Source organism: Engraulis encrasicolus, chromosome 22 (genome assembly GCF_034702125.1).
Source record: "Engraulis encrasicolus isolate BLACKSEA-1 chromosome 22, IST_EnEncr_1.0, whole genome shotgun sequence".
Lineage (NCBI taxonomy): Eukaryota > Metazoa > Chordata > Actinopteri > Clupeiformes > Engraulidae > Engraulis > Engraulis encrasicolus.
The window spans coordinates 43,489,988-43,514,987 of NC_085878.1; the positions used below are offsets into that span (position 1 = coordinate 43,489,988).

At 47.2% G+C, this 25,000-nt stretch overlaps 1 protein-coding gene across 4 annotated transcripts in view; it reads right to left on the reverse strand.

The window, feature by feature from the left end:
- furina (furin (paired basic amino acid cleaving enzyme) a) overlaps window positions 1–25,000 on the reverse strand; it is a 202,464-nt gene that overhangs the window by 95,403 nt on the left and 82,061 nt on the right. For all 4 annotated transcript variants that reach the window (XM_063189201.1, XM_063189203.1, XM_063189202.1 and 1 more), the window contains exons 4-6: window positions 15,166–15,261; window positions 10,252–10,380; window positions 9,878–9,954 (exon numbers count right to left, since the gene is read on the reverse strand). In XM_063189201.1, coding sequence (XP_063045271.1) covers window positions 9,878–9,954; window positions 10,252–10,380; window positions 15,166–15,261 — 302 coding nt within the window. The remainder of the gene's footprint in view (window positions 1–9,877; window positions 9,955–10,251; window positions 10,381–15,165; window positions 15,262–25,000) is intronic.

Here is a 25,000-nt window from a genome sequence, read left to right on the forward strand (position 1 = left end):
ATAAAGCTTTGAGTGTCCTTGAAGATAGAACAATGGGAAAGGCTCAGAAAATATCAGGGAATAGTAAAATATTGGGGGTAAAACTGGTGCCATGTCCACAGGCCATTGAAAAAGACACTAATCAATAGTAATCTGTTGCGACAACCCGTCAGAAGCACCTCGAGACGTACCTTGCGAAAAATCCTTTTCTAAAAGCCTGGCTGAAGCACAAAGCACGAAAACCCTGAGTCGCTTATCAGCACAGCCAAACATTTCTCCTGGAAACACATATGGACTTACTACGGGGCAAAATAATGCTCATTTCCATGAAATCCGATTATACAAACAAATAATTCCTCAAATTGCCCAGCCAAACGCAAGAATAAACATTTTCATACAGCAATGCATCTCCACTGTTGGCAATTGCTACAGCCATGGAAAAAAGGGAGGGGAAAAAAAACAAAAAACAAACAAACATGGCCACAAAGACAGTGGGAAAAAAAACAATCTCTGTTATTTTTGGCGAGGGGTATGGAGATGTCAGTGTATCCAGTGTATTCCTCATTAAAGGAAGGATGGAGGGCATCATGAGCTCTGATGCCACTTGGTTGCTGGCTGGCTGGCTGGCTGGCTGGGTGGCTGGTTCACGGTGCCAAGGGCAGGCGATGCTGTCTGAGTGCTGTCACCACAGGCACCAGCCCTGGTGGCATGCAGTGACGGGTCATGCCACCACCTGACAGTCACATCGCCCAGGCAACCTGCTGCTGTGGCAGCCGAGAGCTTCTTTACCGTCTCCGTGGTGACTGTGACGGCAACACGTAGGTAGGCACCAGCAGGGAGGGGTGACAAGGGCAGAAAAAGAGGGGTGACACAAATAAAAGGGTGAGAAGAGAGAGAGAGAGAGAGAGAGAGAGAGAGAGAGAGAGAGAGAGAGAGAGAGAGAGAGAGAGATCTCGAAACAGCATGGGAGACAACAGAGAAAAATGTAAAGACATGTAGAGAGAGGAAAAAGAAACCGAAAAAACGACGCCAGAGAAAAGTTTCAAGGCTGACTAAGGAAAGAGGATAGACCAAAAAACAAAGGTGAAAGTAAAACACTAGACATGAACCCGAAAAGAAGACTGATTGCTGAAAGAAAAGACATCATGAGCCAAGAGGCAATAGGTCGTACAGTTGGACATGATGGACGAAAAGGGATTAAGCGGCGAGACTGGGAAAGGAAGAAGATGAGGAATGAAAGGCTGGCCACAAGGCTCTCCTCTCCTCAGAGGAGCGTTTAACTCCACGCTTCTGATGAAAGGTTACTCCCGCTAGCTCTACCCCTTCTCGAGAGCACAAACACCACCCCTGGCACTCTCTGGAATCTGTCCAAATCCCTCAGAAGCAAATCCTGAGCAAAGGCGAGAGCCAGTGGCATGGACAAAAGGTCACAAAATGAAAAAAACAGGCAAGAGCCCGGTTACAGAAGAAACACTTGAAGAAATTGAAGCTCAAGAACCTTTTTTACGTGACAGTGACAGCATTGGGATTTAACGCCTCGGGTTTGAGGCACGTGGTGGCTTCGCCTTTGCATTCTGTCAACTCCCAGCAAAGGGCCCTTGGTTGGGCAAACAGCTGCCTTGCGACTTCATCCATACATTAGCAACGGGGGGAGTTAGCACCAACTTAAAGCAGATTAACACGTTTCCCCGACAGGCTTAGCGAGGGGGAACCAGTGGGGACCGCCTTACAGGAAGCCTCTCTCTGATGTTGGGGCTACGGATGAGAGGATTGTAAAGGAGAGAGAGAGTGAACCAAGGCTTACTTTCCCGGTGATACGGACTGAATAGAGAGGAGGGACCTCTGATCTTGTACGTTTAAACGTCTTTGGACAGCATCTGTGCCCTGAAGGGAATGCAAGCTTACATTGAAGTCAGCCCAAGAGCCCCACAGAGAAAATCTGTTGAGTCAAGTTATGAATGCAAAAATTTGAGCAAGTGCAGTTATTTAAGGCTCCATTAAATCAAAGAGAGTATTAGCCCTCATGGCATCTCAATTCCGCTTGCCTAAGTATCTAAGCTGCCCATGTCACAGGAGGTCTGTACATGAAGGTGAGGGTTCCAAAAATGTATGGTCTTATCTTCATCAAGGAGCTGTTCACCTTTCCAGCCGTTTCATCCTCTAGGGTGAGGTTAGGTGAACCAAACCAGTCTCTCCATGGTGCTTCACTGGGTGCCCAATCAACACCATTATTCCAGAACTTTCCGTCGAGCCTCAGCCCACTTCAAAAGGCTTCCTTCCGCTCGAGAGACAGCTAGCCTCGGGGTCACAAGGCCAAACTCAAATGATGCACAATTATAGCCGTGTCCATGGCAACACCTCGTCTCACATCTCTTTAAGATTGCCTTTTTTCGTCTTCTTTCACCTCTCTTGCGTTATAGAGGATGTAGCAAGTCAGAGCGAAAAAAAGACTTCTCATTTCGAGGTTAATTGGGGAAGGCGTTTGTCCTTACTTGGCGTGCGTTGACTCCTCTCAGCTTTAATTATGGCGGGGGTGAGGACCTTGAAGTGAGAGGGAACAAACGCAGAACAAGAGCAAGTCCCTGTGAAGCTGGCTACGCAAAGCCAATGGCGGCCATCTTTGGACAATGAGTGCCAAAGCAAGGGGCGGAAGCCATTCATTTACCGCCTGAGGTAAGTCGTGCAATGCCCCATTCCCCCACTCATTGCCCACTGAGTTTACCCTCTTTTAGCAGGGTCACAGCTCAAGGGGCCCACAGGCCCACAAAATTGATTTTTAATAACAGAACTTGTCAAAAACACACAACACACAACATGCACACAAACATGCATAAACACGTGCACACTCGCAACACACACTAAGCAGAGGTTGGCACTGTGCCACTCAAGGGCCTGAGAGCTCCAACTCATTTCTGTGTTCTGCCACCATGCCCTCCACATGGGGATGCCAGAGGGGGTGACAGGTGAAGTCAGCGCACGCAAACATAAACAAACAAACAAAAAATAAGCCCCTCGCTGGTGGACGTTAACTCCCCTCCATGACATGCTTAGACCACATGATGGAGAGAGAGAGAGAGAGAGAGAGAGAGAGAGAGAGAGAGAGAGAGAGAGAGAGAGAGAGGGAGAAAGAGAGAGAGAGAGAGAGAGAGAGAGAGCATCTGACAGAGAAGACTGTGCCACCAATGACACTGCTGTCAGTCAGGTAGAAAATATATGCTGGAAAAAAGTCCTTTCATTTCATCCTGCTGGCAACTAGTCAGACTACGGTATACCTGTATTTGTGTGTGTCTGTGTGTGTGTGTCTGTCTGTGTGTGTGTGTGTGTGTGTGTGTGTGTGAGAGAGAGAGAGAGAGAGAGAGAGAGAGAGAGAGAGAGAGAGAGAGAGAGAGAGAGAGAAAGGGAAAGCAAGATCAAGAGAGGTAGAGCAAGACAGCGAGAGAGAGAGAGAGACAGCGAGAGAGAGAGAGAGAGAGAGAGAGAGAGAGAGAGAGAGAGAGCACAAGTGGTGTCGAAATTGAATTGAATTCTGTATGTGAGCGCAGCTGCAACAAGCGGTTGGGTGATTTATCATCCCCGTTTAACACTATCGACTGAAATTATGGTGAAGATTAGTCTCAGTCCCCACGGTGGGGGACCAGGGGACAATGCTCAGTTTACGTGCCAGACACTTTCCCTGTTAAAAAAAGACGCCAAAACACAGGATAACAGAGGGACTTACAAGCTTTTATCTTGTAAACAGATTGTGATTGCATAGATGTATCTATCTGAGAAGTCAGTTGTTTTGAGGATCACACGGAAGAGCTGGAACAGTGATTTGTTTTTTTCATTAGTTTGTTTCTATCTGTTTCCATTTGTCCAATTACACTTGTTGTATTCAAACATACCACCACAAACAGTGCATAACATACATTTAATAGGAAGTTGTGGAAAAAAGACAGTGCTCGAGTGTGGGTGTGTGCATCAACTCTCGAGTAGTGCAAAAAATTGTTTGCTGCTTCTTCTTCTTCCTGTGGTGTTTCTCAGCATTTTGTGGTCGTGATTCCCCCGAGGGAGTTCGGGAGGGAAGGGGAGAGGGAAGGAGGGAGGGCTGGAGGAGGAGGAGGAAGGGAGGTGGGAGGAGGGAGGGAAGGAGGGAGGAGGGAGGAGAGTGGAGGAGGGAGGAGGGAGAGGAGCTCTAATTAGCTCGATGCAGATATTTTTTGGAACATCTGCGCTCTGCTTGCTGAGGCACAGCGAGAGGGGGCCGGCATGCACACACACCCACGCACAAACACACAAACGAACACACACATGGTGAAGACTAATAACAGCGGCGCATGATGCGTGCGTCTGCATAACACAAGGGAGCTCCTAGCCATGAGCCCCGGGCAGCAAGAGGAATGGCAATGATGGATACCGCGGGATGGTGCCTCAAACCTGCGGCTGCCAATCTGTGAAAATGAGTACAAGCAGGGAAGGGCCGAATAGGAGGTAGTGGGCAGGGAAGCCGACAGGTGGAGGGACAAAGGGGTCAGCTCTCCCGGGCACAGGGAAAAGGGGAAGCCAAGAATTGGTTCCCCCTTACATTACATGTATTGAGTGGTGGGGCCTCTTTAGATGCATTTGTCGCGAGTCCAGCCTAAGTGGTCAGTGGCCCTAGTAGTGGGTACGAAATACTGCCACTGTGTGTGTGTGTGTGATTTTTTTTGGAAAGCTGGTAAATAAGAGATCACCTTGGGCAAACAGACTGCAAATGAATGGCCACATTGCAGAGAGAGAGAGAGAGAGAGAGAGAGAGAGAGAGAGAGAGAGAGAGAGAGAGAGAGAGAGAGAGAGAGATAAACAGAGAGAGAGAGAGATAAACAGAGAGAGAGGTGTGTGTGTGTGTGTGAGTGAGAGAGAAAGAGAGAGAGAGACAGACAGACAGACAGACAGACAGACAGACAGACAGACAGACAGACAGACAGAGAGAGAGAGAGAGAGAGAGAGAGGGGGAGGGAGAGAGGGGTGGAACTCCTCATGGCTGCCAGTTGCGCCCAGGGAAGAAAGGGAGCTTTATGGAGGGGGCAACAGAGATGGGTTTATGCACCCCTGAGCTGGGTCTTTATCCCCCGCTCCAGGCTGCCAGCAGCTTTATGGCAGATGGATGGAGGCGCATATTGAAACTCAAACACCACACACACACTCATGCACACGCATATGCACACGCACACGCACACGCACACGCACACAAACTTATGCACAAGCACACACACGCACATTCATGCACAAGCACACTAATACACACACACGCATACACACACAGATTGAGGGGCACACACATTCTGACACATACATTAATAGATATATGGCACATCACTCTCACACAAAATCTGCTTCGCTCACGCGCGTGAGTGACAGAGAGAGAGAGAGAGAGAGAGAGAGAGAGAGAGAGAGAGAGAGAGAGAGAGAGAGAGAGAGAGAGAGAGAAGGGTACACAAGCATTCCAGCAAATACGTATCAACACATAGGCACACACCTGCTTATTCTCAAGAAGACAAAATCTGCTTCTCTCCCAAACACGCACACGCACACACACACACACACACACACACACACACACACACACACGCACGCACACACACACACACACACACACCTTAAGCTTAAAAGGTTTCTCAAAAAGCGACTGGTGTATAGGGAAGATAAGTGGGGGAGAAGGTCGCACTGTGGGAGTTGCTTATATTATCGCAGTACGAGTTCAACTCAATTTCTGTCACGTCAAGACAAAATTATACAGCTACGCCACAAGGCACCCATGCACACACACAAAGGTGCAGGTGCACGCACGCAGGCACACACAGCCCCACCTTAATATCTTTGTGGGGCCTCCCATTGGCTTCTATTCATATTAACCCTAACAATAGCAAAAGAATGCTAAACTGAGCCCAAACCAAAACAATTCCTAACCTTAACCTGTCAGTGAGGATTTTTTTTTACACTTTTACTTTTACCAGTACCAACAAAACCACCCCAGCAAAATGGGTCAAAACATGTAGGGTCCAGGATTTGGGCATGGAGCGAGGGCCCCACCTTGATGGTGTGTTCCAATAGCAGTGGCCTCACAAAGGTAGATTGGTGCAGTGTACGCACGCACGCACGCACGCACGCACGCACGCACACAGGCACACACACAGGCACACACACACGGACAGAGCTCTAAATTAACACACGCCAACCCGCCAAACACGGGTGAAAATTAATTTTGGCGGGTAGAAAAAAAATCCTACCCGCCCATTTGGCTAGTAGCGCCCGAGTAGCCTACAGTAAATTGTGAACGGTAAACGACGGCTTGTATGACAACGATACGGCGATATTTCCTACATTACCCATAAACACTCCCGCCATGACCCCACCCCACCGTGAGCTTTCCGAAGCAGCAGCCACTCCATGCTGCTGTTGCGCGCGCCAGGAGAGAAAGCATTTCAGAGCTGTCTTGTGCGCTCACACTATTTCGACAGGTAACTCTCCCCTGCTCCTGTCTTTCGCTTCACCACTTTTAACGTCACTATTATGCCTACTGTTACTATTAGCATTCACCGACACCGACACACCTTGCTCTAACAGGCTGTCTTTTTAAGCTGCGAGGACCTGACCGAAGAGTTTCAATAACAGGAGTGTTGTGGAACGAAATTGCGACAAGTGCAGAGGAGGAGAACGGGCTGTCAGAGTAGTGTGAGCGTAGCTGTCAGTTGTCGTCTGAAATGTTTTAAATTCTGGCGCAACTAAGTTGGAAAGCCCACGCCATCGGAAAGAAGGGCAGACTTTATGCCCGTGCGAGAAGGCTACGTGCGCTACGTACGCTATGGAAGTAACAAAGGAAGTGAACTTTTCCGTGATATTATTTGCTTTTAGTTAAACATAGCGTAGGCTTCTTGTTATTTTGTCGCGCATGGTAGAGAAGAGCTCCTGGAGGAAATAATGGTGCCTATAGCATCATATTGTAGGCCACATGAACACACAATAGGCACACACGACATCATATCCATTATTGCACAACGTGTGTGTGTGTGTGTATGTGTGGACCTCTCCTCTCCTCCTGCTTTTTTCCTCTCAACTCTTCTCCTTCCTTGGAGTGTGAGGTTTTGTAGTGTTTGGCTGTGTGTTTGGTTTAAAGGTCTCTTGTGTGTGTGGCTTGTGTGATGTGATTCATTGTTTTCAGAGGTAAAAAATAAGGTAAAAATAAAGCAGAAGTTAAAAAAAGTATATATAATATGCTTATTATAGACCTAGTATGTAGGCCTATAGTGTTTATGTGTTGTGGAAATTTGAATAAAATAACCATAATAATAATAATAATAATAATATTAAAAAAACACACACACAACTAGACTAATGCATAGCCTATTTTGGCAAGATTAAAAAATGGCTAGTTGAACTTCTGTTTGGCTGGTAAGAAAAAATGTCTACTAGCCAAATTGGCTGGTGGTGGAAAAAGTTAATTTAGAGCCCTGCACACGGACGCACACAGGCACACACACACACACCGGCACGCACACACACGGGCACGCACAAAAGTACACACTTGCGGTCATAAAAACCTAAAAAGAGCTCAACTCCATCTTCCCTTATCAAAGCAAAGTTTCAGCAGCACATGTACGTACAGACTGCCATGACTATATTAGATCTTGCTGACTGTTTACTTTTCTATCTGAAATAACTTGGGAAGGAAACCGCATGCATCCTGCCTACCAAGTCAACTCCCCTATATGGGAAAAAAAGCGAAACGAAATAACTTAAAAATTGCTAAAATGGGGCAGGACGGTGCACAGGTGCCCTTCTCTAACTCATGCACACACATGCACACATGGACAAGTATGTGTGACATTTAGAACTTGGCATTGTTCTCTCCAATGAGCCGTGTCTTTGCCATCTCTGCTTTGGGCCTCAGATGAATAACCAAGTGGCTGCTCCTTCACGGCCCAACTGTTTGTGTGTGTGTGTGTGTGTGTGTGTGTGTGTGTGTGTGCGTGCGTGCGTGCGTGCGTTTGTGCGTGCGCATGGGGGTGTGTGTGGAAAGTGGGGCTTTCCCTCCCTCTGAATTTCTCTAGTTTTCTCTCTCTTAGTCCATCTTTCTGTCTTTGGTCCTGCCGTCTTTGCACTCTTGCCTTTATTGCTGCTCTGCTCTGTCCATCATCCTGTCTCTTTGCTAAGCCATTCATCTTTCTCTTTAAGCGCCCACGTTTGTCCAATTTCTTTTCCTCCTTCTCTCCATCTCCCTCTCTCTCGTCCCTTCGGCCATGGTATTCATCATGTTGCCATCTACAAAGCCGGGAGTGGGCACCAGTCATCATGGACTCCACAAGCCCGTACACCAGTCAGGGCTGAGAGACCTTTGATTTCCACTCACGGGTACGTTTCTAAAGCCTGTTTTTTGCCTGTCATTACTAATTAAGCTTAGCCCGGAGAAGGAAAGGATAAAAAAATAATTACACAGCCTTTCTGGCCCTTGTCCCCCTTCCAACAACAGATTGGTGAGGAAAATCCAAAATTAATGTGAAAAGAGAGCGAGAGAGAGCGTTTTTTTTTCTTTTCTCTTCTTTTTCTGGAACAAGCATCTAACCTGCCTCACGGGCAGCACAGAGCCGTAGCTGAACCAGAGCCGCCAGGCCTTCATTCACTTAATTCGGACCTTGCTTGAAAGGAAGCGGAGCAGGGGTGCGGGTTGTGGAGGGGTGGATGGGGAGAGGGAGAAAGCTGTTTACCATCTGAGCTGTGATCGTCCTTAACGTGCACAATCTGTTCAGCCTCCCCGACAATAAAGCCGCTTTCTTCCTAAACAAGCGTAATCCTCTTCAGATTTACCAGCCCCTTAAGTAGGCCATGCAAGGAAGAAATGCCCAGCGGATGGATGCACTGAAAAATTCAGGGCTGCTGGAGAGTGAATGGACTAGCACTGAAGGGTATATGTGTGTGTGTGTGCGTGACTCTGTTTGTGTGTCTGTGGGCGTGACTCTTTGTGTGTGTGCGACTGTGTGTGTGTGTGTGTGTGTGTGTGTGCATGTGCTTGTGTGCGTGTGTGTGTACATGTGCGTGTGTGCCACCTTTCATCTGTGCCACCTCTAAGGAGAGCATCCATCATTAAAAAGGGGGTTTGGGGCCTCACTCTTCTCTGGGCAGGGAGGGTCACATTAGAAAGAGAATACTGGGACCATCCATGCTTCCCATTACTGCAGTGCAATACTGTGTGTGTGCGCGTGTGTGCACGTGTGAGCGCGTTTGCGTGTGTGTGTCTCTGTGTAAGATTCTCTGTACAGGGAGGGTCACATTATAAAGAGAATACTAGGACGAGTCATGGACCCCATTACTGCTGTAGTATAATGCACGTACGCATGCTTGTGCTTGTGTGTATGTGTGCACCCGTGAGCTTCTGAGAGAGAAAGACAGAAAGAGAGGAGGCGGGGAGAATCTGAAACTACACAGAAAGACACAGCCCACGAGAGGGAACAAGCAGATTGTCACTGCAATATTTAAAAGGCATTGTGGCGAATCACAAAGAAGCCCCTATTCACGGCCCCAGATCCCACAAAAATGTGGGTAACCCACCAGAAACATGTTTTGTTTTTGCGGTTTCTGTTCAAAACAGACAGTTGTAATGCAGCAAGATCTTAGTTTTCCTAAGGACCCCCTACAGTAAAACGTTGAGGAAAATAATTCGGAAGGGTGTACTGTGGTGCAATCACAGTCCCGTACCTGTTATCGTTGAGCTGTGTGTAGCGTGGCTGGGGGTCAGAGCCTCCATAATAACAGATGGAGACTCGTAACAGAGAGTTTAAGTTGCAATGCAAGCACAGCATTTCTCAAGGACCTTCTACAGTAAAAAGGAGAGGAAAATAACGCTGAAGGATGTACAACAGTGACAGTCACAAGCGGCCCGTACCTGTTGTCGTTGAGCTGTGTGTAGCGTGGCTGGGGGTCAGAGTCTCCATCGTTCACGTCATAACTGGCATCTGGATCCTACAACCAACCAACCACAAAGGAATTTCATTTGTTAGAACATTCATATGCCTACTCATTTCTTAGAACATTCACCATCTACTCAAAATCTCCAAAGAGTCCAAAGATGAAGAAAAAAAAATCATCCTGAATAGGATGGGGAATTGGTTGTCTTGGAAACGTGGCATATATAATGATACCTAAATAAAGAACTGAATACATGAATTTCATTTTCTCCAGTTCTTCACGTAATGGGCAACTAAGGCAGGACTCCAAGTGAGTCTGTGGTGGTGGTAGATGCTTTGCAGTGCTGCTCACATAGTTCTTGATGAGGTCTGGGTGGTTCTTCTCGATGCCGTCGTCCAGGATGGACACCACCACTCCTCTTCCTGTGAAGCCCTGCTCCCAGGCCCCCTTGGCGTTCAGGTCGTGGCGGTTAGGGTTGTACTATTGAGCAAAGGAGAGCAAAATGTTATGCTACAATCATGGAAACAAAAAAAGCATGCATGCTGTACAAGAAAGTTTCTCTGCATGTTTCAAATACAGTAGACCTCTGCACTGAATTGTCTCAGAAAGGAAAACCAAAAGCCAAAAAGCATCAGTGGTTAATGTTCACTTAGTTTTCGCTGCTACCCACGCACCCTTTTTCAACATTGATTAGTGAAGAATTCAGCAAATGCCTAACATGAAAAGATAGCGATTACGTCAGCTGGCATCTGAACTTGTGTGCCTCTACCTATTTATAGTCGAGTCATACTCTGCACACAACCACACACTAAAAGCATAATTCAAATGTTTGAAACATTTGTTGTTTGTTGGTACAAGCACAGTGGGTAGAGTTGGTCAGTGGGAAAGGAGGCAATATTTCAACACACCGGGGAATTGAGCTATGTTTTCAAAACACAACATTGCTTTATGTCTGAATGACAAGCAGGATTGGTCACACTAATGAGTTTTACTGGTACAAAGCATGCAGACCAGGTCGACACACGCATCAGCTGTGCCAGGCCCAAGGGGCAGAATTGGGTCCCCATTAGTTATTTTTGGGCCTTTCAGATGATTTTGTCCTGGGCCCAAGCAAGGCTGTCAACAGCCCTGTTGGCGCTCCAAGTGTGGTAGTACAAAGTTTGCCATTGGCATTCTGACCGTAGTAGTGGTGGGGCAGACTTTGGCATTGGCATCGTTGTTGTGGTTCCGAGACACTACAAGTCTTTGTCAGTCAATTGAGATGAGCGAGGCTGCCAAGTCTGTGACCTTTCACCATTACGAGTTACACTAGGATATTAACAATTGTCAAAATGAACCTTCTGTTGTGTAGGGGAAATCCACCACACTTCCATGCAATCTGTATATCTTCCCACAGACATTCCATGTCTTCACAGTTCCTCCAGCGACACGCGAATGTAATTCTAGAAGTCGTAACGTCTCTGCTATTTGAGGAGCCAGACTCACTCACTCGCTCACTCACGGTCTGCTGGAGAGACAACTTTTTCTATGAATTTAGAGTGACTGAGACATGACCCGTCTCTATCTTTCTCTCACACTGCCTAAATATTGCAGTAGATTGTGGGAGGCTTGACAGACCAAAAGCTTAATGCCTGACATGATTCACAATCTTACTGCTAACCCACTGTCTAGTCTGCCTCCTGAACCCCCTGTCAAAGACTCAGACCACCCAAAAGAGGTGTGGTGGATAGAGAGGTGAACATTAAATATCACCCCCTCACTTGAAGCTCATTAACATGCAAGAATTCAATATACAAAATTAAACTAACGAAGGAGTTTGAATGAGCTCTCTTTTTCTGCCTTCCTCTTGGTATTTAATTTAATTTGTAGAGGCTGACCTTTTGAGCCTGTAATGGTTTCAAATGCTTCTTTTCCTTTCCAGTAATTTCGTGACAAAGAGCCTTTTGCGCAGATCCGCTGTTTGCAGACACGGCAGAGCATAAATTTCTCCCTCTAACGATCTCTGCTCTCGTGCGTGTGGGGTATGCGGGTGGTATAGTGGAAGGTGTGCAGCGTGCTGCACTGCAAGGCTCTCCATAAAAACATGCTGCTCTGCGAGCTCGACTTTGGCAAGAGCGGGACTATAGCGGTGCTGGCTGGCGTGCGTGTGTGCGGCGGTCGGAACATAAATATTAAACACTCACTGCTAGCGCAAAGCTAATTCACTCTCTCATCAGCCAAAACACAAAAGCGCACTTCTGACAGATTTCGGAACAGTCTTTCCCGAATAGCGCCTTGGAGCTCTTTCAGCCTGTAAATGTGTTCGTTCAAAGGCACATCTTGCAAGACGGCCCCTCGCTAACAGGGTAAAAACGGCAAGGCTTCTTTTTTGTGTGCGGAGATTTAAGAAAGATGGCTCTTAACTCATGCCTGCTTGTGTTAGCACAATAATGGCAGCACACACTGTATAAAATCCTTATTGCTTGTCATTTTGAAGATATTTTAATTGGTTCTCCAGTTAAACATTTCTCTGGCAAGACTCCGGCACTCTAAAAGACTGAAATCTGCCAGATGTGCACTTTAATAACGTCGTCTAATGGGCCTATATTCCGAACACGCAACTGACAAACTAGGGATGAACGGCTGGGTTCTGTGCATCATACCAAACTCAGACAGCCACATGCATATATACTCACACATAACGTGTCATTACTGGACATGTGAGTGCTTCTCACCAGATGTCTGCCCATTGATTGCGTTTTGCCAACACATGTGCAAACAAGAAGAATGTGGTGCAAAAACAAGCTACAAGGGTAAATCTATTTTGGCCCAATCATGTCAGTATCCTGATCCAATCCAATCCCATCACTGTGATTGGAGCCTAAAACAGTAGGAGCTGGCCCCAGAACAACACACCCGCACTCACACTCACGGCAGTCACTCACCTCCATGCCAAAAACCCAAATAAAGACGGCAGTTTTGAGAAGGGGCCTCATAGCATCCCCCCCCCACCCACGAACACTATTGACATTCTCTCTCCAGGGAGGCTGCTAAAATGTGAATCATACAGGCTATTGATGGCTCTATACAGCCCGAAAATGTTGATGTACCCTTGACTTAACAAATGGGCGCCGTTTCTGCAGAAAAGCCTATTACGAATATATGGAAATTCCATTACCGCATCGGTAATGAATGTTTGCTGATAACGGGACGACAGGCTAAACTGCGGCAGTAACAAGCGCGGGACCAGAAGAGACGGCATCATCATCATCATCGTCATGGTGATGGGACATCACATCTCATTACATCAGGCGGAGGCTGTGGCGAGGCGAGGACACTTTCATTTTCATTCCCTAATGGCGAGGGCGGGGGGACATGCAGACCATGGGAATGAACTTACTTTGCCCTCTGCTCTAAATGGCAATCGTTGTGCGTGAGTGAGTGTGACTGTGTGTGGGTGTGGGTGTAATCGGGTGTGTGCATCTGAGTATGTGCGCGTCAGTGTGTGTGTGTGATGGCGCGTGTAGGAGAGTGTGTTTGTTTGTTAGTGTGCACGTCTGCGTGTGGCCTTTTTCTTATTTTTGCAATTTATCCCTTAATGACCTTCTCTGCTTCACATATTTTTATTTATTTCTTGATTTGGTGTTTCCCGAAGCAGGGCGGTGCGGTAGAGCGGTGTGGCAGCCGCATGACTTGGCCGTACGTCGTCTGGCTGACTCTGCTAATGAGTTCACTTCCGTCTTACATAATTGCCGCGCTAACGGGGGCCAGATTGAACGGAGAGAGAGCCCTTTTGCGCAGTCAAACAGAACCGGCCGTAACAAAGACGCACAAAGAAGGGCCACTCAAGCGCAGCGATGGGGCATCCGGGTGGTCCGCCATCATTAAAATACGGCAGAAGAGAGGAAAAGAGAAGAAAGCGGCTCTATCCATTTTCATGACAGGGGAAGAGAGGGGAAAAAAGTAAACAAAAACAGCAAAAAATGCAGGAGATGGAGACTGGGTAAGAGATCTCAAACGGGTATGTGGAGCAGAAGAGGAAAAAAACAGTACTGTGAGTATAGTAATGATAAGGAATGGCTGACTTGATTTATTTGAACACCAGGGGGGAGACGTGACTCATGGGGTGGACATGACAGCTCAACGATGCACAAAATAAATGCCTCAACATCAGTAGTCATGTGATAAAAGAGTAGCAGGCCTTAACAAGAGCCCGAGCCGTAGAGGGGGAAGAGTCACCACACAATAGTGACTAACTATCGCATGCCTCAGGTAATTATGTTCCCTATTAGCGAGATTCTAACAGGAAATTGATTTGCTACCCCCGCGCCCCACCTAGAGGTGTTGGCTGCTGGACAGGACACCTATGGACTCGGGAGCCTTGGTCCAGTGCCATGGTGCTTTGTCTCTGCTGCTAGTCCTTCCAGTGACTGCTGGGTATGCTACTGTAAGTAACTTCAGCCAAGCTCAGGTCTGGAGGCACAATATGGGAGGTGGGGAGTAAAACGGCAGCAGTATTGAGGTGTCTCTCTCTCTCTCTCTCTGTCTCTGTCTCTCTGTCTGTCTGTCTGTCTGTCTGTCTGTCTGTCTGTCTGTCTGTCTCTCTGTCTGTCTCTCTGTCTGTCTCTCTGTCTCTCTCTCTGTCTCTCTCTCTGTCTCTCTCTCTGTCTCTCTCTCTGTCTCTCTCTTTCGCTCTCTCTCTCCTGCTGCCTTAGCCATAACCACTACATTGATTAGCTGGCTAATAATGTTGGTAATGAAGTAATCAGCATCTGTCTTAATAATCAATTAGCTGAAATAAGCAGTTAAAGAAAATCATTTTCCGTTTCTTTTCCACAAACACCACCACTGCACTGTATATCAGCTCAGTACATTAGAGTACTCCCTTGTTTCTTTGGTTCTCTAAATAAAAGGGGTGACTGAATATCTTTTTGCTCTGTGGACAAAAACAGATACTTCAGAATGTCATCTTGGCCTTTGAGAATAACAGATCAATATCCTGACATTTCATTGGTCGACAAAGTAATTGACGGATTTAAAAAAATATATCAACTTGATGAACTGATTATGAATATGATTGCTTTAGGACTTTGTTGCTTTCACGGTTAAGAGGGAGACTGGCTGACAGGATTTCACTCTAGGGACTTCTGGGGAGAGTGCAGTTTTTTTGTACTCTGTTGACTTTGTATCTGATGACTTTTTGAAGACGTGCACCGAAAGACAGCAATAACCATCCCCGAGTTTGAGCATGCCATGCCTACGTTTGAAATGTGGGTTTCAACTCACCAGGTACCACTGCTGTGCAAACTTTGGGTCCGTCGGCTCCGAGTAAATGTCTCTCTTCGTCCTCCGTTTCACCACCTGCTGTTCCGCCCAAGTCACCTAAAGCACGCACATGAACGTGCACACACACGCACAAACACAAAAGAACAGAACACGGATTAGTTTGTGCGGCAGATTAAATAATTATGCAGCACTCAAGAAAAGAGAGAGGGGGAGAGAGAGAGAGGGGGGGAGAGAGAGAGAGAGAGACAGAGAGAGAGAGAGAGAGAGGGAGAGAGAGAAGGAAGAGTGGCCTCGAGGAGCATTTAATGTCTACCATCCAAAGCCCCCTCAGCACAGCACTTTCATCACCACAGCTACCTTCTCCCAGACACCCCCGCCTCCTCCCCTCCTGCAATCCTCTCCATCAGCACCCTCCAGTCCACACCAGCGATGGATGAGCCCGCGGTTGGCCCAGGGTAATTAATTTGCGCTGGGGGAGAGACGCCTATGAGTGGGATGGGTGGTGTGTGGAGAGTGTGTGTGGGGAGTGGGGGGGGCAGGCAGGACAGTGAAATGAGAGCATGGCATCCAGAAGAAAGGATGAAAAACTGGAGGATTTCTTTCTTTTTTTGTTTTTTTAAAGAAAAAGGGGTAAAGAAAAAGAGAAGCCCAACAGAATTCAATTATTGAAATCAGAGATTAAAAGGGTGGTGGGGGGAAGGAGTGTAGAGGGGAAATACAATAAAGATGCCTCTTAAGCAGTTCCACCACTGTAAGGGTGGGGGGGGGTAGGAGAGGGAGAGATGGAGGGAGAGTTAGAGAGAGAAAGAGAGAAAGAATGAGAGATGGAGAGAGGAGGAAGGGAGAGAAAGAGACGAAGGACGTGGAAAATTGATGGCAGGAACGGGAGACTAATTAAACTGTTAGATGAGGGCAGATAGCGGACCACACACACGGGCAGCACTGCCAACACACACGTACACCCTCACACACACAAGCACACAGCAGACACACACAAACACACACACACAGACGTACGTGCATGCATACACACACACACGCACACACACACGCACAAGCGCACACACACACACAAGCACACACACACACAAGCACACACACACACAAGCACACACACACACACACACACACACACACACACACACACACACACACACACACACACACACACACACACGCACACACACACACACACACACACACACACACACACCTCTTGTCCTCTCTATCTATGCCTACAATGGAAGATAACAGCACATTGGCAGTATGAGGGAGAGAAAAGAGCTGTGGGTGTCTTTCACTTTCTATGCAGAACCACGGTAGGGGCAGTCACTGCATGCCCAGTAAAACCCAGCAGCAGAACCCAGCAGAGCACAGTACAGCAGAGCGTCAGATTTCTCCCAGGTAAGCAGTACAGTAGAGACCATATGGCATAACGCCGCTCCAATGAGTGACATCAACAGCATTAAGCAGCCAGTGATCAGCATGCTGCATCAAGAATTTCAGTCTGCCTGCGAGAGAGAGAGAGAGAGAGAGAGAGAGAGAGAGAGAGAGAGAGAGAGAGAGAGAGAGAGAGAGAGAGAGAGAGAGAGAGAGAGAGAGAGAGAGAGAGAGAGAGTTTTCTCTTCACACAAGCGTTCCTTCCTCCTTGGGTAAAGCCGATCTTCCAATTAGACCGCAGTGCTGAGTGCTGACGATATCAAATAACATACAGGCCTGCAGTTCCATATTATGATTAGCTCAGTCCGTTGTATTTATCAAAGCTAGACCAATGGGCTAACCCATCTAAATTGAGGGCTCTTCTCTAAGGGAAAGAATGAGCAAACAAAAAACAGCTGTATTGTCACCTGAGGACTGTTTGTCCATTGGGAAAATGCCCTGTATTCCAGATGACCAGTACAGCCCTGACAGTACTGCAGATGCAACAGCAAGAACGCTGCAGCTGCTGCTGCCAAAGCAAAAAGAATTGTGTCTGACTGGACAATGGCAGCTCTCCTAGGCGACCGCCATCCCCACAACAACAGGTTACGGCCCATTCACATGCTGTCCCCTTTAAATAGAAGGCAGGACTGAATGATACGAGGCTACCTTTTGTTATGCCTTTGTTTGCCCGCATGTTCCTGCTACACTTTGGCTGTTTACGTTCTCTTTGCACAGTAAATTGCTTTAGATAATGCAGTCTGTTGAATGTGATGTACTGGAGCACTTTAAGGTCAGGAATACACAGTCTGCTGCTGATGCATAGTTAATCAACCTCCCACGCTAGCCTTCACCCATACTGACAGTCCAACATGATGGGCTGGCTGAGAGTGTACGCTCTGTCTGCACAATGTACGGCCTCTCACAGAATGTACCAATGTAGACTGTACCGTACCTCAGAGGCTTGCCTGTTTGTCTTTTACAAGCTTGTTCAAGGTAATGCCAGAAGACAGAGGTGACAACCCGCCCCACATCCTCCGCCTACAGAGAACGACCAGTGAAAATACCTCTGAAGTGGAAAATAAAGGTCAACTAATAAACAGAGTAGACTACAAAGCACATCAACAAGAGAGGTACCGGACCAAGACTAGGTCCAGCAAAAAAAGAAGGAAATAAACAAATAAAAATCCCTTTCATATTACACGGATCGTAAATACAGCATCTGCCCACCGGTTCAATTGGACTCATCAATCACGGCAAATTAATCCCTGTTGACGGCTACTGTGAAGAAGATGAATGCTTTTGACGATACGAGCAGCTGTCGCCATGGTGAAGGGCCCTGTCAAAACAGCTGAGGGGAGATTTAGCGTCAGGCAAGAGCGTGGGCAGCCCTGTACGTACTAGCTCATAAGACCCTCCATCCCCAACCCCCTGGCTTGATAGGCGTCTGCCTGCCGGACTCGGTCGAGCCGGGCCTGTCAGGCAACACGGGAAAGATGGATGGAGGGTCTGGCCAAACAACAAGAGGGTTACTCGGGGTGAGCAGAACACAACAACCATCCGAAGGAGAAGCAGTCCTCTAACGCGGAGCCAGACAACCAGGTCGAACATCGCCCAGTTTACCAACAAGACATTAAATCATTCACGCTCTTGACAGGAACATAATGCGTGCATGCCATACAGTATGCCGAATGCAGAACTCGCTCTGTGTACTGTCGAGGAATGTCAAAACACATACATGTAGGTCTTCAACGGCAACACAGAATGTGATTGAATAAGTAGGCAGGTAGCGAATACGTCTTTTTTGCTGTCAGGACCCAGCTCTAATTCCCATGCAAAAAAAGGAGTCAGGGAGCACACGCTGAATAATAATGAGAAATATGCAGCCACAGCTGTCAAAAAGGGTGATTTTTGGTTTTAAAAAATGCTGACAATTTAAATAAATCTCTGAATGCTAGTTTTGCTGCAAAGCAACTTGTGAGTTCTGTGGAACAAGAGCGGCATACATTCAGCTTGCCAAGAATGCGCCCACCTCCCCAAACCCCCAAACCTAACCCCTGGCAGTCTTCCGCAAAAATCAGCCTTTCTACTTCTGACAATCTTATCTGCGGGAGGTGCTTGGGGGGAGGCGGAGGGCTTCCCTGTCTGGCGCTCCCGGTTTGGTTTTATCTAGGATTATTGGAGTGTAGTCTGGAAATACTCAGCCTTGTTAGAATTAATCTTTGGGTCTGCCAATCAATGCATTAAAAGTGGATGGATCCCATTTGATAGAAGGGTGAGAGAGGGCGAGGAAAAAAAGACAAAGCCTTCTGCTTGCTTTAAGAATTATACAGCTTCCATCAAGGAAGCAAGTAAAGACGAAAGTTTGGCTTCATTTTTTAAAAGACTTCATAACTGTCTATTTAATTTTGATTTACTAGGTGTTTCAGTTTTGGTACGGCTTTGCTGCAAGCTAAAACATTCTTCACATGCAGAACAATTTCAATCATTCAGTATGATGATTCACATCAGCGTTCGTCAACAGTTCTGTCCTGCACAGCTGAAATCCAATAATGTGCACCCAGACCACAGTAATGCAATGCAATGCAATGCAGACAGAGTTTTGGCTGATTGTGATGGGCTCGGCTGGGCTGGCAGTTTCACCATCGATACTCATAACCATCCCATCAGTATGCGAGTCCTTGCTGTTCCCACTCACATCTGGCCTTGGTGTTTGACCATGCCAAATGCCTGATAAATCATGATTACCTGATGTAATCAGGTCCAAGATCCCAAGCTTCACAGAGCTATGAAAAGTGGATGTTGGGATGGAGGGGCACGCAGACCGAAACCCTGTGTTTAAAAAGATACTAGCTCTAGGGGGAGAATGGCCTGATATTGCAGATATACTCTTCAGATTGTTGCCTTTCCTGTTTTGGTTCAGCGCCTAGATTCAGGTGGATGAGCCTGCTTTATTTAGCCTTACGCAAATATTTGATCTGACGGATATCTAAAATTAGCTAATCCTAATGAGCACACAAACCATTAGAGCGTAGTTAGAGCTAATCACCTGTGTGATGTCAACAGTGAGAAGGAACACACAAAGAGGCTGTGCTTTTCTGCAACTAGGATATCCATCTCTGTTGGAGTACTAGTGTAAGTGTGTGTGTGTGTGTGTGTGTGTGTGTGTGTGTGTGTGTGTGTGTGTGTGTGTGTGTGTGTGTGTGTGTGTGTGTGTGTGTGTGTGTGTGTGTGTGTGTGTGTGTGTGTGTGCGTAGGTGTGTGCGTAGGTGTGTGCGTGTGTGCGTGTGTGTGCGCGTGTGTGTGTTTGTAGGTGTGTGTTTGTAGGTGTGTGTTTGTAGGTGTGTGTGTTACTGGAATCAATATAGAAGCCGCTTCAGAGCCCCTCAGCACAGGAGGCGAAAAAAGGAATTGCTCCTGTTTTGTACCCAGGGCCCGAACACCAGACGCATCCATTAGCCCGCGCCTGTAAAGCGATTACACTTGCTTCCAGATTTCAGGTCCAATTTACCCTCACACTAAAGAAAATTAAGAGCATTAAATTAAACAAAAAAAGTATCCAACACAGTTTGCGACGGTCGTTTTCCGGAGGCTTCGGAATGCTTTTTGGGAGGGCTTCGACCAGATAAATCTCAGTGTCTGAGCTGTTCCTCTGTCCACAGCAAAATAAAAGAAAAAAGTAAAAATCTAAACAGGGGGAAAACAGCAGCATTTTCAACTCTGTACGGCAGCGGTTCCCAAACATTGCTGTATTCAGCTCACGCACCCCCTTGTGGCAGGCCGCGCACCCCAGTTTGGGAAACCCTGCTGTACGGTAAGAAGCAACACTGTGTGGCATATAAGGGGATGTGAAAAAGGCTGTGTTTATGGAACTGAAGCATTTCTTTGGGGAAAGGGGGTGGGTGTTAATATGAAATATTTAGCAGGCCACCATCTTGAGTGTCTCTGAGATCATTTCAAAGTGACGTTACAGTCTTTGAGACATATTTTGAAACTATGTTTAAAAGAGCCCAAACACACAGGCTTTTTGGACGAGGGAGCTAATTCTCCTAGGAGGGGAGAGGACTCAAACACCAGGCAGTCCAGTAGGCTGACAGTGTGTGTGTGTGTGTGTGTGTGTGTGTGTGTGTGTGTGTGTGTGTGTGTGTGTGTGTGTGTGTGTGTGTGTGTGTGTGTGTGTGTGTGTGTGTGTGTGTGTGTGTGTGTAGGGTGGAATCAAACCACAGGAGTGTGTGTGTGCCCACACAACGTGTGTGCATGGCTGTAAGTTATGGTGTGTGTGTGTGCTTGTGTGTATGTGTGTAGGGAGGACTCATGCAACAGGAAGTGAAGTGGGCAGACAGGGCGCGTCAGAGCGGATATCCCAACAGGGCAGGCGGAGCACAAGGAGACGGCAGAGAGAGAGAGAGAGAGAGAGAGAGAGAGAGAGAGAGAGAGAGAGAGAGAGAGAGAGAGAGAGAGAGAGAGAGAGAGAGAGAAAAAGTGATAAGACCTCAAATATATAGTGATACAAAATAAGAGGTAGAGGAAGTTAAAAAAAAACAGAGAGAACGCTGAAATGAATGAGAAAATACGGAAGGCAACACAAACAACGAGATGTTTGTATGACAGGGAGAGAGAGACAGAGACAGAGGCACAGACAGATAGACAGACAGAAAGAATGAAAGAAGGAATACTCATCAGGGCAAAAAACTAAGGCAAAAAGCAAGAGAGCGAGAGTTCCCCCCCAGAGCGTCTTGTCTATCATCTGTCTTGAAACCCCACCACAGGACACAGCCCAGAACCAACCAGCCAACATCACTGGAATGCAACTCTTCTGGGTTATCCCTCAACCTCATTCCCTCCACCGAACTCCTCTCCCCTCCCCTTGCTTTGCAAAAAACGCTGAAAATCTAATCTGCAGTCAGAAAGACCACACTTTTGGATCTGACTCGCCCAATAGGAATCCCATCAAAACCCTCCACAGGAAGCCAGCAGCCAGAGAGAGAGGCAGAGGCAGGGACACACACACAAACCAGTAGACAGAGAGAGAGAGAGAGAGAGAGAGAGAGAGAGAGAGAGAGAGAGAGAGAGAGAGAGAGAGAGAGAGAGAGAGAGAGAGAGAGAGAGAGAGAGAGAGAGAGAGAGAGAGAGCAGAGAGAGAGAGAGAGAGCAGAGGCAGAGGCAGAGGCAGAGGCAGAGACGATGCTTCACAGACAAACACACACAAACCCAGACACCCACTGCTCCAGACAGACACACACGCACGCACACACACACAAACCTGTGCAGGCACACACACACACACACACACACACACACACACACACACACACACACACACACACACACACACACACACACACACACACACACACACACACACACACACACACACACACACACACACACACACACACACGCAGACACACACACGTTCTAAGCCTATAATCACAGCAGCAATGAGCAATATGTGTGTGTGTGTGTGTGTGTGTGTGTGTTAGCACGTCTATGCGGATGTGTGTGTGTATATGCGTGTCTTTGTGTGTGTTGACTTGCAGTATCTACAGACATGAGGAAGAGAAAAAACCTTCACAATACAGGTTATATGAGGGAATGAATTGTGGGGTCTGTAATCCTGCTGCTTTTGTCCAGGCAACAGCGCTGCAACTGCTGAAAACATCTCTCCTCTCCAGCGCCAGGTTAGAGCCAAGAATAGCTGTGGTCTACTCTGGGCACACAGGCCTGCAGTCTGACATTACACAACACTGGCAGTCAAAAGGGACACAGCCAACCTGGGAGTGTGTGTGTGTGTGTGTGTGTATGTGTGTGTGTGTGTGTGTGTGTGTGTGTGTGTGTGTGTGTGTGTGTGTGTGTGTGTGTGTGTGTGTGTGTGTGTGTGTGTGTGTGTGTGTGTGTGTGTGTGTGTGTGTTCGGTGTGTTTCAAGGAAAACTGCAGTGTTAAAACAAAATTCATTTAAAGATCGTACTTAAACTTTTCAGCAAAATTTGTGTAGGATTTCAAATTTAAATCCTAAGTCCTTTGTCATACTGCCAGCGAAGTAAGGATTTTTTAAGCTATGGTGAGAACGCTGTTTGATGGCAATTTCAGTGCTTTAGACTAAAATTGTGGAGTAGAACAGGCAAGTTTGGGATTGGTCCTCAATAACTATTGCTAAGTCAACATGATCTTATAATGATTAAATTGACCTTCCGCACTGCAGTACCAGTGTTTGTCTGTGTGTGTATTTTGTGTACTGGCTGCGCCAGTACGTTGGTCATGGATGGGAATGCATCGAGTACAAAGGTAAAAAGGTGCATTCTAAGAGATATAGGCAATGTGAGACTGTGTTTTTTCAATAAAAGTGTTTTTGCGCATCTATATTTATGGCTGGGGGTTGGGAATGGATGGGGTCAGTGGCCTTAGAAATAAAACGAATTTCTCTATCCCTCACGGTCCACCCTGCACTGTCTTATCTCCCCTTCTGAAGGAGACACCACAGACTCCAGGCCAGAAGAGTGTGCTACGCTTGTGTTTGTGCTTGTGTGTGTGCGTGCGTGCGTGCGTTTGTCCCTGTTCCCCATAAACACAAACACACGCGCACACACACACAAACCCACATACACAAGCACGCACGCACGCACACTCACACACACTCACACACACTCACACACACTCACACACACTAAACTCCACCCCCTGGCCCCTCTCCTCTCCTCTGCTTCCTGTGTTCTCCGCAGGATGCCAGGTACTGTGGTGTAGCTTCCTCTTATCAGTGATGTCATGATGAATAAACTAGACAGAGAGGATGCAGGCAGCACAGCTGGAGCCAAGCCCCGCTTACTCAGTGTGTGCGTGTGCGTGTGCGTGTGCGAGAGATAGAGAGAGAGAGAGAGAGAGAGAGAGAGAGAGAGAGAGAGAGAGAGAGAGAGAGAGAGAGAGAGAGAGAGAGAGAGAGAGAGAGAGAGAGAGTGTATTCGTGTGCTTGTGTGTGTGCGTGTGCGTGCGTGTGTGTGCGTGTGTGTGCGTGTGTGTGCGCGCGCGTGTGTGTGTGTTTGTGTGTGTGTGTACCCAAGTCTGTTAGCTCACTCAGAGCTCAGACTGTGTGTGTCTGTACAGTATGTGTTTGTGTGTGTGTACGTGCGTGCGTGTGCCTGTTCGCTCTCTCAGATAGAGCTGCACTCACTAGTCTGCTGGCAACAACTATCCATCCCAACTCCTGCAGAACATATCAGTGTGTGTGTGTGTGTGTGTGTGTGTGTGTGTGTGTGTGTGTGTGTGTGTGTGTGTGTGTGTGTGTGTGTGTGTGTGTGTGTGTGTGTGTGTGTGTGTGTGTGTGTGTGTGTGTTCAAGATGTATGACGTCTGTATATGTGTTTTTGTATGGGTTAAGCGTGTGTCTGGCATGTGCGTGTGTGTGTTGTGGAGCCCAGTGTGTGTGTATGTCTGTGGGTGTGTGTGTGTGTGTGCCTGTGTGTGTGTGCCTGTGTGTGTGCGTGTGCGCGCGCGTGTGTGTAGTGTCTGGCATGTAGGTCATTTCATGTGAAATCAGACACTTTGGGACCCGACCGACACAGAATTCAATCATACTTGCTGTGCCTGTTTAGTAGCATGGTAGCACCCCAGAACTGCATTTGTGTGAATCTGACACCAATAGGGAGAAACAGACTAGCAAAGGTTTACATATGAGGGTAGGACACTATACATTCAGCATTGGCTATATCAGTCAGTGTAAGTCACAAAAAGATGTCTGTGGTGTTATTTGAAAGCTCTTTTCTGGCTCTACAAATTACACAACAGCATGGGATACAACAACCCTCAGAATATGAATTATGATCAATTGAAAAATTAAAAACTGAATATCAAAAAAAACTTGTATTTTTAAATGGTCAGTTCCTTGTCTAAACGTAGCCTGTAATGTCATGACCAACATGACCGTGTGTGTGTGTGTGTGTGTGTGTGTGTGTGTGTGTGTGTGTGTGTGTGTGTGTGTGTGTGTGTGTGTGTACTCCAAACAAACCCTTGTACACACGTGTTAAGATTGTGTGGGCATGTTTTTCCTCCGTGTTGTCGACGAGGACATGAGTGAAGAGCCGTGTCTGTAAACTTCAAAGAGCCGTCAGCCTTTCAGACTGGTGACAGTCGCTCAAACACAAGAGGGCCCACAAGAGGGCCCAACTGCTGTTGAAAGACACCACATAACAAGACACTAGGCAGAAGTGGACCGCTAGCATCCCAAATATGTCTGACTGTTTGTTTGTGTAGGGTGTGTGTGTGTGTGTGTGTGTGTGTGTGTGTGTGTGTGTGTGTGTGTGTGTGTGTGTGTGTGTGTGTGTGTGTGTTTGTATGTGTGTGTGTGTGTGTGTGTGTGTGTGTGTGTGTGTGTATCTGTGAGTGTGTGTGTGTGTGTGTGTGTGTGTGTGTGTGTGTGTGTGTG